Source organism: Gymnoscopelus microlampas (genome assembly GCF_963454915.1).
Source record: "Gymnoscopelus microlampas genome assembly, chromosome: 21".
NCBI classification, from domain to species: domain Eukaryota; kingdom Metazoa; phylum Chordata; class Actinopteri; order Myctophiformes; family Myctophidae; genus Gymnoscopelus; species Gymnoscopelus microlampas.
The window spans coordinates 37,549,828-37,567,230 of NC_139958.1; the positions used below are offsets into that span (position 1 = coordinate 37,549,828).

The window sequence follows — 17,403 nt, forward strand, 5'->3', positions numbered from 1 at the left end:
CACAGCAGACAGGAAAAGCCCGGATTTATGCTTCGTCGTACGAATGTAGCCGATCTACAAGCTCACAACGCGGCGGCCCGCGACGCGGCGTGAGCTTGCAGATCGGCGACTTTCGACGCGGGACACCGTCGTATGAAGAAGTACAGAAAGCAGTCAGTGAGTGCGCTGCCTGCTGTACTAGGGCCGCAATGGGACGCAGCCGACATTTATTTATTACACACAAATATACACATACTACGTAATAGCCGGCGAAACGGGGATGCGTTACAGCGATATGGATTACGCTGGAACTATTTGAGCTGCCTTAAAATGTACTTGAATATGTGATCAAGTCTCTGGATTTAACGGTCTGTCTTTTTTTTCCGAAGGAAGGAAGTTTGTTGAGGTTATAATAGGAAACCAGGCAAGGGAAGGGAACGGCCGGGAGGGGACTGTTTTTGGAAAGCGGACAAAGTGAGCGAGAGAGAGGGGATCTCTAACAAACCCCAGAGAGGGATCTCTCTATCACAAAAACACAGGCAAATAAACGCAGACAACATGGATCAAGACCAGTACGGCTCGGCGCTGGAGAAGAACGTCGCGGACCTCACGGTCATGGACGTGTACGACATCGCGGCGGTGGTGGGCCAGGAGTTCGAGCGGATCATCGACCAGCATGGCTGCGAGGCGCTGTCCAGGCTGATGCCCCGGGTGGTGCGCGTGCTGGAGATCCTGGAGGTGATGGTGAGCCGCAACAGCATCAGCCCCGAGACCGAGGAGCTGCGGCTGGAGCTGGACAAGCTGCGCCTGGAGAGGATGGACCGCATGGAGAAGGAGAAGAAACACAAGAAGGTCTTTAAAACCCATTAAGACCTGAGGCGATTCTTAAAAATGTTTTCCAAATCCCAAAACATTTTTTGGAAAAAAATCTATAAATATATTTTTTAAAGATTTTTCAAAAATAGCAGATCTACAAGCTCATAGAGCTTGTATATCTGCTATTTTTGAACAGCCAAAGAAATATGAAGTGACACAGATGCGTTCCAGGTCTTAATTAAACATTGTGTTGTTAAAAACAATTAAAAAAATAAATAAAAATAGTTTTGTTTTATGGAAGAATTATAATGTAGCCTATATTTGGGCCTTTTAGAATATTAACAGGCCTATTCTGAAGTTATTTTATTAAGTTTATTGTGCTGGCATAGTCTGTCCCCCAAAATAATGCACCAGATAGCCTACTGTACCTATAGGACTATATATTCTTATTTCTTTGGCTATAACCCTAACATAATCAAAGATACCTGAAAATGTAACGTATAAAGACCTCTACCCTGGTTAATTCAAGTGGCGAGATTGCGGACCTTTCCGCACTTGACACTATGGTGATGTGAGGTGCTTTAACGTTCAGCGAGTGACACTGTTGACATGGAAGTGTGTGTGCATGGTGGCCCAGGTTCTCGTGACAGTGACGAGGCTAGAATGCACCGGCTGTCATTGGTTGACTGATTAGTCTGTCCCGTGACACTGGCTGGATATATGGAGTTGTTGTGATTTTGTACAGTGGCAGACAAATGCCATTCACTAGAGACACAATTTATTTGAAATTTTAAGTGTGCCTGCAGCTCGCTAAGTCTGTGCGACCTTGTGTTCGGGAGGGGTAGGGTCAAATAAATGGTTATAGTGGGGGGGAAATTGCAATTTGACCCACGTCCGTGGTGGGATTGACTTATGGTCTCTCTAACAATGGATTCCATGTACCCATAAACAGGGGTGTAAGCATGTATTATTTAATGGTAACTAGATTCTACCAAGCCCTGCCTGCCTTGCGATTGGCTGAATGCAAAAACGAAAAAACAAGGACTCCGCCCCCAGAGGGGGGACTCCGCCCAACACCCAAAAATTTCACCTGTCTGGTGGCGAGCCTTGCTGAGCATTGGACTGCCGACCCCAACCTCCCGTGACCGAATCCCGCTGCCTGAACTCTTTTTCCGACAACCGCAGACTTTTTGCCGATAAAGTATAGTTTTGGGTCTCAAGCAAACTTGAGCCACGAGAGGCACCGCTGAGCGAGCTAAAGCGAACGAGTCACCGTGCCGAACGTTGCGAAGTTCGCTTGAGACGACTCAGTGCTGCCCGAGTTATGTACCGATAGGCACAGAATCGTAAATCATGTTTTGGGGTGAGCATTTGCCCCAACTGCCAATCAAAGTGACTACTGGCCCAATCACAGTCTTTTCCGGCACTTGTGACTTGTCAGAATATAGTTGTACAGTTGTACAGTTTACAGTTTACATTTTAGGCATTTAGCAGACGCTCTTAATCCAGAGCGATTTACAGTAAGCAAGGACACAAGATAATACATCAGTATTTTTCGGCTTTAGGCTCATGGATAAAAACAACCCAAAAAAAAAGAAAGGGCATTCATGAAATCGATGTCCTGTTTGTGTGTGTGTGTGTGTGTGTGCGTACGTACTTGTGTGTGTGTGTCCTGTGCGTACTTGTGTGTTTGTGTGCGTACATGTGTGTGTGTGTGTGTGTGTGTGTAGGAGCTGGAGCTAGTAGAAGACGTGTGGAGAGGTGAGGCCCAGGACCTGCTCTCTCAGATTGCACAGCTACAGGAAGAGAACAAGACTCTCCTCACCAACATGTCCATCAAAGACCCCATGAGCGAGGAGGACCTACAGAGGCATGAGGGTGAGAGTGTGTGCACACACATACACACAAAACACACTCTCTCTCTGTGTGGAACCTGCATTTCCGAGGGGTAAATAAAAAAAAATCCCCTCGTAAAAACCCGCTCTATATTTGCATACTGGGTCCTGATTGGTCCCTCACAGCTTCGGAGGGAAAGAAATCCAATTTCTAATGAGAGGGGCCAGACCTAATCTGCTGAGGGCAATTTCTTTTGCAATGGCAGATTTGTCTGGAACCAGGCTAGTTTCTTTTGAGATAAATGAGTCGAGATTGGTGCTTTATTGTTTAGCCATCCCCGTCGATGCTCACGAATGAGGGGAATTAAATGAGAACCCTATCGGTCAATGTGTGTGTGTGTGTGTGTGTGTGTGTGTGTGTGTGTGTGTGTGTGTGTGTGTGTGTGTCTCAAACACACACACACACACACACACACACACACACACACACACACACACACACACACACACGGACACAGACGGACATGCACACAAAGGAAGCATTCTCTGTCTTGTGAGGAGAAGCCAAACGTGTCCCTGCATCAGTGGATGTGTCATGATGTCACAGAGGCGCTACAGTTCCCCTTAACACTGTTTCACTGAGGCACAGCAGAACAAGGATAGACCACCGTCAGTCCTCAAACACACCTGCTGGGCGTGCACACACACGCACACACACACACGCACACGCACACACACACACACACACACACACACACACACACACACACACACGCGCGCGCGCATGCACACACACAAACTGTAAGACCAAGTGCATACGAGTTGTGTAAATGTCGTTTCTGTTGTATATGTCCGTGTATGGTGAACGTGTTAGATGTATATAGTTCCTTAAATTCCATCTATTACTATGTTATGTCTCTGATGACTATGGCGCAAAAAAAATATTTCCTAACATATTAAAAATAATCTGCCTGTCTTCATTATGACCAGGTGACATAGAGACGCAAACAGACTATTCACATTAAGAAAACTTGCAACTGAATTAAGGCTGTCAAACAGCTTCCTTCGTCATGATATAGTTATAAGCCTGTTCCTGTCCAATTGTTTAGTCGTTTCCTGTCTGGCCTTTCCAGGAATGTCGGAGAGGGAGCGACAGGTGATGAAGAAGCTGAAGGAAGTGGTGGACAAGCAGAGAGACGAGATCCGGGCCAAAGACCGCGAGCTTGCACTGAAGAACGACGACATAGAAGCAGTAAGTGTTACTACGTTTTGATGGTTAGCCATGATAAAACACATAGACAGGACTCAGAAGTCCTCCTCTGTGCTCAGTTTATTGTCAGGCCGGCCTGTGGGAATACAAGCAGCACTCCGACAAAATACAGTACACACCACACAGTACCTTATATACATTTAACTCACGTCATGTTAGTTATTTTTGCATTCCATTTTCCTCCTGGAAGCAATCTTTGACATTCTGGTTAAGGTGCAGCATACAGAGTTGCGGGTCCATTTGGTTCCATTTTGTACGCTCTCAGAGTTGCAGGCCCATTTGGTTCCGCTTGTGCTTCCTCGGAATGAAATGACCGCTGAGGATTCTTTTCCCTCGTAGCTCCAGCAGCAGCAGAGCCGTCTCATGAAGATAAACCACGACCTGCGCCATAAGATCTCGGTGGTGGACGCCCAGGGGAAAGCCCTCATCGAGCAGAAGGTGGAGCTGGAAGCGAGCGCACAGGCACAGGGGCAGGAGGTCGGCGCCCTCCGCCAGGAAGTGGCACGCTTAAGGGAGCGCTTGAAGGGAGATCTACTGCCAACCCAGGACAGCGAGGAGCGGCCACCCCACCCCCCCTCACCCGCACAGGTAACGCAGGACACAGGACAGGACAGGACAGGACAGGACAGGACACAGACAAACGTGACTGTTACGGTCATTATAGTCAAGTATAACGGTAACTACCGCTTCATTCAGTTATGATAAGGGAAGATTAGCATTAAAGTCATACGGTTTAACATCTTTAATGAAACAAGTTATTTTTTACATGGTTTTTCACTGGCATATATTTTAGTAAAATAAATAAATGTGTTGTATGTGACCACTTATCTAAATACATTTTTTCGTCGCGAGTGTCTGTCCCCGAAACTTGTGTCAGAGTGATGCGGGTCAGGCACTCGGAGGAAGTGCTTTGGAGCCTGAAATGTATTTAAATCAGTGTTGCGCAAATAAATCCATACCGTTTCATTGTTGCTGCTTTCCAAAATTATTCTCAGCTCCCAGACCATGATTTATTGGATTTGGGGCTTTGCGTCCAGGCGAGATTACTTCGGTTTTGAAGAGACATCTTAGTATTGCAGTTTGAACGGATGACTTACGGACCCCGATGCTACCAGAGGTGTCGCCAGGAAGACTACAAAAATGAAAGTTACACAGTATGACCTTAGAGTCTTCTTAATAAGAGAAAGACGTCTCGAGCAGCTTTGTGTTACAGTTAGATCCTCACATGGGTACGTTTTGAATAACCTACATTGTTCAGTGGATAAAAAACAATGTCACTTCCTCCCCCAGCGTGGTAAAACTGCAGTGATGGAGGTGGCTCAGGGTTCAGGATGGTCAGAGAGACACAGCTTGGGAGGGGATGACCTTGTCCCCTCGTCCCTCTCCCTCAGCCCTGAGGGATGTGAGGATGAGGATGGTGATGAGGAAGCAGTGTTGCTATGGGTAATGCAGTGTTGCTATGGGCAATGCAGTGTTGCTGTAATGGGTGATGCTGTAGGAGCCAGATAGTTAGCAACACAGGGTGGTGTGTGTTTGACCTGCCTCTAACGCTTAATTTATATTTAGTTGTGCACCGACGATAGCAGATCTACAAGCTTATGAGCTTGCAGATCGCTATCGTTGGCACACGTCACCGGCGTACAACTGAGTATAAATCTGACTTAACTCTGGACATGCAACGCTCCTAGAGAAGAATAATTTCACAGTTGGTGGCATGCCTAGAGCACAAAGGTGAAATATGGCTAAACTAATGTGTATGTTTGAAATTGTGTTCTACTAAACCCGGGATGTTGAAGACAAAAGTGACTCACAGAGAACTCTTGTTTGTTTGTGCTTGTGTACTGGCCATGGAGAGATTTAAAGTGGTGTGCTTGGCATGGGTGTGTCAAGAGCTCACAGACAGCGCCTGTCTGTGAGCCTGTGTACCGTTCTGCCAAGTGGGTGACACAATTTTGAATCATCACTGTCACGACTAAATATAGATATCACTTTGATAACTCAACCTATAATAGCACACGGAAAAGTCCCTAACTTTATACTGACTGTGAAAAAAACAGACTAATAAATTTGTCGCTGTGTGTGGTGTAATGAGTAATAGCAATTCATAATTGCAGGAATTCAAGTTTATTGCCTGGTCTGTTTTTGAAGAGCCTTGACTTTTGCTGCTTGGTGCATTGTGGTGACTTTTTGGGGTTGCATGCTGTGAGTTCTTTGTTCAAGCATTTGATCAACTTAGGTTTGTGCTAATAGAAAAAGGTGCTTGGCTTGGAAGGGAGGAGGCAAGGGCAACGCATTTCAGAGGTATTGGAACAAGGCCGTTAACAATCTTGACTCAGAGTCCGCCTTTATTTGCCACCAGGAGGCGATGTGCGATGAGGACATGCCTGCTGTGTTCCAATATTTTACAAAGGTATCCTTATTTCCTTCCCTCCTTGCCTTCCGTCTCTTCTGTTCCTGCTTCCTTTGGGGTGATATGTGTTGTTTACCCACCAGGAGGCGCTGTGTGAGGAGGAGATGGTAGGTTCTTTGGACCCGAAGGACCCCAACCGGCCCCGGTTCACTTTACAGGAGCTAAGAGATGTTCTGCATGAGAGGAACGAGCTCAAAGCGAAGGTCTTCTTGCTGCAGGAGGAGATTGCCTACTACAAAAGGTATACATAATAGTATTATATCGTCTATGTCGGGTGGAAACCTCATATGTCCAAAACTGTTACTTTTTAGGATTCACATTCAAAAGTAGCAGATCGACAAGCACGAAACAGGACCATCTGAGCAGCTGTCAGCTGGCTGAAGCTGAAACAAAATTTCCCCCGTGGGATTAATTATAAAGGTCTGTCTGGGAAAATGATTGTGTAGCCCTATATACTTTGTTGTACACTCCACGCCAATCTACAAGCTCACACTGTGTTGTGATTTTACACGTTGAGAGGCTTGTAGATCACCCAATCTTCCTTTTTTTTATGTTTTCAAATTTTCACCTATAATGACATAGCCAAAAAAGTGGTTTCCAGGTTGAAAGTGGTTCATGACAACATGATGAGGATGATGTTTCTTTGCAGCGAGGAGGCAGAAGATGAGATCGTCAGCCCGAGTCCTTCCCCTGAGCTGAGGGCTCGCTCCCGTACCACTACCCAGCCTGAGTCTGGAATAAAACGCCTGTAGGTTAACACAATGCACACACAGTCACGCACACACACACACACACACACACACACACACACACACACACACACACACACACACACACACACACACACACACACACACACACACACACACACACACACACACACACACACACACACACACACACAGGCTGTCTTGAAAGGTTTGACCTTGGGGGGCTCAACGTGCCCACCCTGTTGCATCATTTAACAGTGTAAGCGATGAGCTAAATATCTCCGAGGATCAGAGGGATTACAGCCACTCAATCCTCTATATACTGTCAAATCCTCAGTGTTCATCTGACTCTGAGAGTGTACAATTTGGTTCCATTTGTACGCTCACAGAGTTACAAATGGATAAACACACACACACGCACACGCACACGCGCACACACACACACGCACCTGTTCCAGTGCTGGTACAGGTGGACTAGACTAATACCGAGTCATCCAACAATGGTACGCAGCACGCAGGCATTCAAAATTGACTAATTTATGCACAAATGGTTCACAAGATGTCTTTCTTATGAAGAGTAATAATTCATGTGTAATAACACTGAGAATGTTAAAGGCATAGTATGTAACTTTACCCTGTGTTTACATAACAAAACAATGATTTGTTTTACCAATGAGTAAAAATTATGGGATAAACATTATAGCAGCATTTTATGGACTCAATTTAAGTCGCCACTCAACTCAACATTTGATTCCATTAGAAAATGTATTGCCATTATGTTGGTCATTAAGGTGGACACATTTATTATATTAAAATAGACAAAGTAAAAAATGAGAAAAATATAATGATGGCCTTATTGATTCTGGTAAACAAAGACATTGCATGCCACGCGATGTAACAACCAGGGGCGCCGGAACGGAATATGACGTGGGGGGACCCGCACGCGCGAAAATTTTGCGGTTATTTCGGGTGGGTTTGTTGATTTTTGGGGGGGATAATGCGGTTATTTCGGTTAAATTTTGCGGTTATTTCGGATGGGTTTGTTGATTTTTGGGGGGGATAATGCGGTTATTTCGGTTAATTCGGTTCGCCACGTGCTCGCGGTGGTCGCGAGGTGCGGGGGACTGGACTGATTTTATTATTTATTAAAAAAATAATATTATTATTATTATTTATTTATTTTTTTGGCTGGACTGAATAGTGGGGGGACACAGTGTCCTTTAATTAAACAGGCTCCGGCGCCACTGGTAACAACATAATATGGCACAAGAGCAATCAATTCTAAAAGTTTGGAATAGAGCCGGTTTGATTCACGATAACCTGGTTTTACTGTCAGAGAGAAGTAGAGAATAGAAACAGATGTAAGGCCCTCTCCCTTAATTGCTTAAACCGCTTAAGCCTGAGTTATATTTCGTCATATGACAGTCTTGCACAGTGAAGATAGCTGATATACTGAAGATCGTCTGTTTTCACCGCACGACGCAGGTGTACGACAGACTATAAATGAAGCATATAGGCCTTCGTTTTTCTTACAATTTCCGCCCGTAATGACATGGCCAGAATAGGGACGCCAGGGAGGGTATTTGTCAGTACCAAGTTTAGCAGCCATTCTCAATAGCGAAATTCAAGTCTTCTGACTTGCCAATTTTCAGGTCAATAATGAGGACCACTAATATGACTAATGAACAGAGAGCTAATTTCAATTGCTTCTGTCTGACTAGAATGGGAACCCTGTGACTGTGTTTTTCTCTTTTAGTTTATTTTTTTGGGTATGCTCCTCTTTCTGCATGTGATCAGTGCACAGCATGGGAACCTAATTTATAGATACGTCACATTACTATGCAGCACGAACCCTTATGAATCAGGGCCTGTGTTGCGCTTAACCACAACTTTGTTTTGTCGGAAAGCAACTAATGCTTAATTTATAGTATGCGTTGTGCACCGGGGTCGTGTGTCGGAAATGGCCAATCTTCAAGCTCGACTACCTTCGGCACGCGACGCCATCACGACATATAAACCAGGCTTATGGCACGACTTTGATTCCTTTTATGTTACAGTTGTATGTGAACTTCTTTGTTCAATTGTGGTTGATTGTGGTCCCTTTCTACATGTCTGTCCCTGTGTGTGTGTGTGTACGTATGTTTGTGTCTATACATGTGTGTGTAACAGGATCTTCACAACCATCATGCCGATGGTGGCGGCTGGTTTGATTCGAGATGACCCCACATTACAGCCAATCAGTCGCCTCTCTTTTGTATGATCCCCATCCGTTTGGCTCGTTAGCTAACACCTGTCACTCCCCTGCATGTGTTGACCGTTTGAGTCTTATGTAGTATTCTGATTGGCTGATTTGTGGGGCTCTCTGAATCGCTGTCCAATGGGAAGATCAGTAGAATCAGCCAGTCAGAATAGAGACATGTAGCTCCTTCCTGTCACGTTTCTTCTGTTCCTTCACTGACCAGAATTAACTCATTTTCATCCCCGCGTCTGTGCTGCAAGATCAGAGAAGTTTTTTAGAGATGAAAGTAGATGCAAGGGTAGAGTAGATGGATTATACTCATGCTGTTTTTTTCCTATTGCATTGATCTGTTAACATAGGATAAATTACATGCTAATATGCGCTGAAATTGTATTTTTTTGACTATGACTTAATTACATAAGTTTTGCATAATCATTTAATCTCATGTGCTTATGATTGATTGCCAGATACTAAAGCACTAAAGCCCAATTTATACGTAGACTGTGTCGCTCACCAAAAATAGCCGTTCTTCAAGATCGGGTATTTCCGGTGCGGGACACCACCGCATGACACGGCTTACAAATTAAGCATATGGTCTCTGTCGGGTGGAAAACTGTTACTTTGCAGGATTCAAATTCAAAAATAGCAAAAGTAGCAGATCGACAACCTCTAAACGTGCCGATTCGCACTTCGAGCTTCGAGCTTGTGGATCTGCTACTTTGTGTGACGCTGTAGTATGATCAAGTAGGGCCTTGATTTGCGCAAAACAGTTCAAATATGGAGCCAGCAACGATACAGTACGTGTCCTCTCTCTTCTCTCCACTCAGGTTTAGTTTCTTCTCGCGGGACAAGCAGAGGAACGCCCAGCGGGGGTCGCCGTTTGACGACAGCTTTGGCCTGTGGGCGGGAAAAGAGGACGTGTACACGGAACAGGCCCAGGAGGCCTTGCAGCACATGTAGTCGCTGGACAGCACTTGACAAGGTTTCTCGAAAACATGCCAAACGTTTAACACTTCACGTCTGTCACTTAAATGGCGTTCTTGTGGTCAGACCTGTGAGCAGCCACCGCCCCCCCCCAAACTGCACATCAAATCCACCTATAGGGACTCATAGTGCAACTGAAACATTACCTGCTTCAAAAAAGGAACGGACTGACAGCACGACAAGTACAGCCTGAGCACACTGTAGCACGTTGAGTTGACACTCCAGTTTAGGAAAGGAAATTACGGGGCACTCGGGTGGGGGAACAGGGGTTAAAGTTCCTGCCCACCATAGCGGAGGCTAGGGGTTCGAATCCGCCAGTGCAGTGGTTCTCAAAGTGGGGTCCGGGGACCCGCAGGGGTCCCTGAGGGGGTACCAGGGAGGTCCCCAGCTAAATTATTGATAGTAATAGGAACCAAGCGGTCTGTAACTCCAAGAGGGTACAAATGGAACCACATTTGGTTCCATTCGTACACACTCAGAGTTCTGGGGTTCTGTGGCGCTAATGTACACCAAACTGGGGGTTCTTGGAATTCAAAAGGTTGAGGATCACAGCTCCAGCGCATCTGGCTTGGCCAAGCATCCATACGAACACAATTGGCTGTGTTTGTGAGGGATAGCCGGGCCGGCAGGGCCATCTCTGTTGCTGCACCAGCGACTCCTACAGGTTGGTCAGGGTGGCTGTTCGATGGGGTTTGGAACTGGGAAGAATAGCATGTTCCTCTGCACTGGACCGGCAGGGGTGACGCGTTGCTCGCCCACACCATCCCTAAGACCAACCAGTAGGGGTCAGCAGCGACAACGGACTACAATACAAGAAGCAGTATTAGGCTCTATGCACAGACACCATATTGGAAAGACATTGGGCCTCTTCCTTACTTCCTTCACGGGTGTTACCAATAATACTAATTAAGGCTCTGTTCCATTTAGTTTAGCACAGTGGTGGTTATTTTCAAGGACCCCCATAACTCTGAGAGTGTACAAATGGAACTAAATGGTCCATTTGGTTCCATTTGTACACTCTCAGAGTTACATACTCACCATAAGGGGCCATTTGGGAACCAAAATGGAGTGTTTCTAGTGAGCCAACATGCACAATATCAGCACCCTGACCAGAATGGAACAGAGCCTTCATTAGTATCATTGGTAACACCTGTGAAGGAAGTAAAAAGAGGCCCAATTTCTTTCCAATATGGCTGCTGTGCATAGAGCCTATTGACAGAACATCTAAATTGGGGGAAAAGGATGAAACGAAAAAACTTAATAGGAAATTAACAAAAGGTCCCAAAAGTTTACCTAGTCAGACGTAATGGCACATGCAAACTCTATACGACTTAGGAAAGGCAGGCAAATTGCATGCACATGTATGTTTAAAAGGATCGCGTTTGAGTGAGATACTCCGCAGAGGGTATAGTTTGGATGTTGGATGGAAAAGGAAAGTTGCAGTCAGAGATAATAGAAAGAAGAAAAAGTTCATGAGAATGTATGTCCAGCAATAACTACTAAGTTTTTAAAGAAATATATTGGGTTTACTTTTTTTTTTAAATAAATTTGACACCAACTTGTAACGTCGAAAGCATAGGACACAAAAATATGTTGTCATCCCCAACCCCTTCATAACCGCACAAAAAGTTCAGATCCAAAGCTTCAAGGCATTCAGTGACTTTTTGGTCAATGCATTGCTAAATAAATTGTCCTTTGGCAGTTTTGTGTTATGATGCCATTAAAGACAACAAAGCAAAGCTGTTACAAAGCAAACAGCATATAAAATGTTTTATAATAAATGATTAAATAATATAATGCTTTATTCTTTTTACATGGTTATACATGAACCTTGTTATAATCTTTTTATTTTCAAAATGACAACATTTTGTCCTATTGATCTTTCAACTGTTTCCCCAAGTCACCAGCAATTTACAAATGATTCAAATCATGCAGCTCTACAAATTACAGATTACACATTTACCATGTGTTTTTAACACAAGGCTGTATCTTATCAGATGAAAACAGCCCGGTATAGAAGATTGTGCAATGTGGTTACATGACAGTTGTCAGATTGTGTAATGGCACCTGTTGAGAAGCCTACTGGATATTATGACAGTGTCATAAGATATAGGCTGACTTCAGGAATGACTGTAGAAACACAGTTTGTCAAACTGAAGATCAAGGGTGTATTGGTGTTATGAGTTTATTTAAATGCTTACATATTGATGCTGTTTGTGCTTTCTGGGCATCGTGTGCCTTCTCACTTACTATTGGCTGTTCACAAGAAAGACTTGTGTGAGACATAATGGCCTGGCCAGTAAGGTAGTGGTTCCCAAATGGTGTGCCGAGGCACACAGGTGTGCCTTGAGGTTTTGTGACAAGCACACATTATTATTGCAATATATGCAACTAAAGTAATGAATTATTTTCATTAATTTACTATATCAGTACTTTGTGCACACTCATTTCCCAATACAGAGGCCAATTTCAAACTGGGCATGTCATTATAGCTGAAAGGTTTAAATTTTAATTATTATTATTATTTTTACATTCAATTTGTTTTACACATTTTCAAAAATAGTGAAAATAGCTGACCTGCTTGCGGTATGTTTGCTATTTTGGAGAAGAAAAAAACATTAATGTGTGAAATAGGGCTTAAGTAGTGGTTGAACATTTTATTTGGCTTTAGTAAAATTAAAATAACCGTTTACAGAGTGATGAGAGTGACAAGACCTTAGAGAGGCTTTTCTGCACTGAAGTGAATACAGGTGTTTCAAAAGGAATTGTTATGCACATCCACGTTGGTCGCTGGTGCAGCACAAAAAAAAACATCAAAGAATAAAAGATGTCCGGACAACAGCTGCTGCTCCAAATACATTTTAATGTGCAAACTAGTCCTCAGGAAGATCACATGCTGGTCGAAAACGTTGTACGTGTTTGCACATTAAAATGTTGCTGTTCTTTTATTGTTCTTCTTTTATTCTATGAATGCAGGTGTGCCTTGACATTTTGACTTGCCGTTGCCTATTGGTGTGGCTCGGGCACAAAACGTTTGAAAACCACTGCAGTATAGCCGTGGCATATTGGGGTGCATTTTATTAGTAGCTGCACCTTAGTGTTGTTTATGCTGAGCTGATGAGGTGACATAGATGAATGTAAAACGCCAACAGACATAGGAATTGCCAAGAAAGACGGTCCCATTATTTCAGTGTCAATGAAATGGCAACGCTAAAGGAGGTTGCCACCTGTATAATGATGGATGATAAATAACCACATACTGTAGATACTGCATCATCCAAGGCTATCAAGAGAGCAGTTACACAATTTCATTCACAAAATTACATCTTATTTAAAAGATGGTGCCATTTGTGGGTGAGGGATGAATAATGTGATGAAAATCTAATGGCAGCCTACAGTGTATTAAGCATAATAAAGGGAAATGTAATGTAGAACTTCATAGCTGCAATCTGCTACTTTCATGACCTACACAGTACAACCCTGGTCTCATGCATGAGAGACCACGTTTCTACCGCTGTGCCAAGATGCAATCCCTGCTTGACCGGGGGGAGATACAGTATTGTGCTTCTTAGCTTCAGGCAGTACTACACGTCGACCACCAGTAGGTGTCCTACCTTACACCGGGGGGTCTAAATGTCTCAATGGAAGAGGAGGGAGACCACGTCCAAACACTGCACAGGTGCTAGTTATTGTACTAACATTCTCTCAATTGGTTCAAATAACCGTATATTCATTCAAATTCCGGATTGCAGCTTTTAAGTTCTATTTCAGGATAGGCACTGTGGGACTAGATCGATCAGAATAACAAAACCCATTCCCTCAATTCCCATATTCAGTGATACCCCCCCACCACCTGGCTTATAGGTCCATAAGAATCTTTCATGAGCCTAAATTAAATTACTGTTGAAAAGGTATAAGGAATGCAATTGATTGTTTTTAATTAAGACAGCTTGTTGCCTTTTATTAAAACATGTCTGCTCAATAATAAAATATCAACAATTTTTCCAGGTGTTTGTCAGTTTTTGTAGACAATTCATCAGATTGATTCTCTAAATATCTTCATGACATTCTCTTGAACTCATTTATAATGATTCAAAGAATAAGCTTCTACTGCTGCTCTTCCAAGACTGGATCCCCGCTTGTCTAGGAGAGCATATAAGCTTCGGGCAGCCATTACTTGTCAACCAAGGTCTAAATGTCTCGGGGTCATCCCTATCTTCCCCGGGTTCTATGTTCCCCTCTAAGGTTAGGGTTAGGGTTAGGTTTAGGTTAGGTCCTATGTTCCCCGCTCTCCCTAGGAAAGCGGGGAACATAGGACCCGGGGAACATAGGTCCCAATGTCTCAATAGCAGTGGTGGAAAGTACTGTACTTAAGTACAATTTTAGTTTTTTTTTTCCTTTACTCCAATTTTCAGTACTTTTACTTCTACTCCACTACATCTCAGACTCCGAGATGTCTCAGAGGCAAATATTGTACTACGATTATTTGAAAACTTTAGTTACTAATTACTTTATAGATTTAGATTATTATTACAAAACATACAGCCTCTTCAGCCCTATATACATTGTATATGCATACAGCCCTGGCCATTTGGGACTTGTAGTTAGTTGTAACAGTATTTATACATTACCACATACTTTTTCCACCACTGCTCAATAGTAGGGAGACCACCTCCAACCACAAAGTAAGCCTTGCTGAGTCATATGGCCCATAGGGCAGGAGCCCATCTTGATGTACAAGTACAGCCCTGGACATGATGCTAGCACTGTATGTTGCTGGGACTAATCCAACCCTTGATCCTGAGTGCCAAGCACGGAGGCATTGGGCCCCATTTCTACAGTCTTTGGTATGACCCTGTAGGGGAACCGAACGCCCGACCTCCCAGTCTCAGGGCAGACACTCTTAACCACATGTACTAATAAGGCTCTCCCTGTCTCTTTAGTAATCAGAAAATATATTTTCAGGTTAAGATACCAATTTCAATCCAATCAGGATAGGCTCTATGCACAGCAGCCTTATTATTATCACTTCCTTCACAGGTGTTACCAATGCTACTAATGAAGGCTCTGTTCCATTTAGTGTAGCACAGTGGTTTCCACGACCCCCATAACTCTGAGTGTACAAATGGAACCAAATGGACCCGGTCCATTTGGTTCCATTTGTACACTCTCAGAGTTACACACCCGTAAGGGGCCATTTGGAAGCCCATGAGGGTCCCTGGACCCCAACTTTAGAACAACTGGTGTAACAGAGTGTTTCCATTGAGCCAACATGCACAACATCAGCACCCTGACTCTGTTTGACCAGAATGGACCAGAGCCTTCATTAGTATCATTGGTAACACCTGTGAATTTCTTCATAATATGGCTGCTGTGAATAGAGCCTATGTGTCATACTGGACACAGGATAAACAAGTGAAACAAAACTATTGGCAGACAGAATTGGAACTGGAACACAAACTGATGCTGATAATAACTGTGTTCTCTCTCCTGCATGATTGGATGACACTGGCAATCCACCTGACAATGCATTTACTGTTTATCAAGAGCTGGAGAAACAGACCCGTTACTAAACACACACAATGATTACTGTCAGAATATAGACTAGAGCAGAGCCTTAACGTTTTTAACGTTTGTTTTAACCCATTGAGACCGGGAAAGCATCTGTTTTCCAGATTTCTTAGATTTCTTTGGGCTATTCAAAAATAGCAGATCTACAAGCTTGATGATTTGCTATTTTTGAGAAATCGTGAACATTTGTGCAAATCTTTGAATATATATATTTTTAAAAGCGAACATTTTTAACTCCAATCTTTGCTTCATGGGGGTCCCTGGAACTAAATATTTTGAAATGGGGGTCCGTGGCCAAATACATATCATTTGGGGGGTCCTTGACATGAAAAGGTTTGAGAACCACTTATACATAGAAACATAGGTTTTTTGAGAAAAACAATTAGGATTTAGAAGCAAAGATTTGAGTTACAAATTTGCTTAAAAATACATAGCCTATATTCAAAGATTTGCACAAATGTTCACTATTTAAAAAAAATTACAGATCTACAAGCTCATGTAGAGAGCTTGTAGATCTACTGACCGACCTGGGGAATCCTCCCTGGTTAAGGGCGATATTATGCTTCTGGGCTACAGGCATTGTTACCTCTGTTGGGTAGACATACAACCAAAGTGAAGTAGATTGACAGATTTGTTATTTGCATAATACATGTTTAATCCACATTTCCTCCACCCATACAATCAATGCTACAACAGTCACTAAAAAGCACCAACAGGGGAGGTTAATGAATAAGAGCTTGAAGAATCACAAGGGTGCCTGGTTGCTCAGCCAGTTAGTGCACAGACCACATGCTCCTTATGAGTGCTAGGACCTTACTAGGCCTTGTCTCATCTCTTTCTACACTGACCTATCTGAAATTAAAAAAACAAAATATAGCTTTGTTAGGGAGTGGTGTTCGAGCAAACCCCTCCCCCCTTTAAAAATAAAATCAAACAAAACAAAAACTACTCGGTGGTGCTGGATAAAATGCTTCTCTATCCATGCCAACTCCATGTGAGTTGAGTGAGTTATTTATGTATTCTGATAAAGTAGGCTTTTTGTGGTAATGTCTGTGGAACATATGTCACAAAGACAGATTGGTTTTTGACACTGAGCAAGTTAAAAACTCAATCACTCGTTCATTTAAAGTGACATCGATAAGTACAGTGCTGCTCTGAAAGGTTGAGCTGATTTTAACAGCTTGAAGGCAGCCTGAAGTTGCCTAGCTACTGCCCCTGAACCACTCGCACCCCTTTGAACAGGGCTGCCTGTTAAAAGAGATCTTGATCTCAATGGGATTTTCACCTGCATAAATAATTATATTATGTAATATTGAATAATGAAGTGAAACGAAATTCAGGCAAAGTGTCAGGCTAGGGCACGTCATTCTAAAAAACCCAAAAAATTAAACAGCCGATCAACAAGTTCACATGTCACACACAGCGCAACGCAAGTGTTGAGAACTTGCAGATCGGCTATTTTCGTGGGCGAAGGCTATTTGGGGATCGTTGGCATGGAAACATTGAGGAATCCACTGTAAAAGTACAGACAGTGGCACTCAGAGAAAGATGCCTATAGTAGTGGAATGAAGGCCTTACAGAGTGGTGTC

The 17,403-nt window shown here is 43.5% G+C and overlaps 1 protein-coding gene across 4 annotated transcripts; it reads left to right on the plus strand.

Moving 5' to 3' along the window:
* Positions 1-121: 121 nt before the first annotated feature.
* rilpl1 (Rab interacting lysosomal protein-like 1) lies at positions 122-11,231 on the plus strand. 4 transcript variants are annotated; one of them, XM_084047486.1, is made up of 9 exons: positions 122-831; positions 2,526-2,673; positions 3,764-3,882; positions 4,240-4,488; positions 5,191-5,343; positions 6,260-6,310; positions 6,394-6,551; positions 6,960-7,058; positions 10,087-11,231. In XM_084047486.1, exons 1-9 carry the CDS (start codon positions 538-540, stop codon positions 10,217-10,219), a joined length of 1,404 nt encoding a protein of 467 aa, XP_083903612.1. In that variant the 5' UTR covers positions 122-537; the 3' UTR covers positions 10,220-11,231. The 4 variants fall into 4 exon arrangements, with proteins under 4 accessions (XP_083903612.1, XP_083903615.1, XP_083903613.1 ...); XM_084047487.1 differs by lacking the exon at positions 6,260-6,310 and having other exon boundaries at positions 123-831; XM_084047489.1 differs by lacking the exons at positions 5,191-5,343; positions 6,260-6,310; positions 10,087-11,231 and adding an exon at positions 9,190-9,899.
* Positions 11,232-17,403: the final 6,172 nt, after the last annotated feature.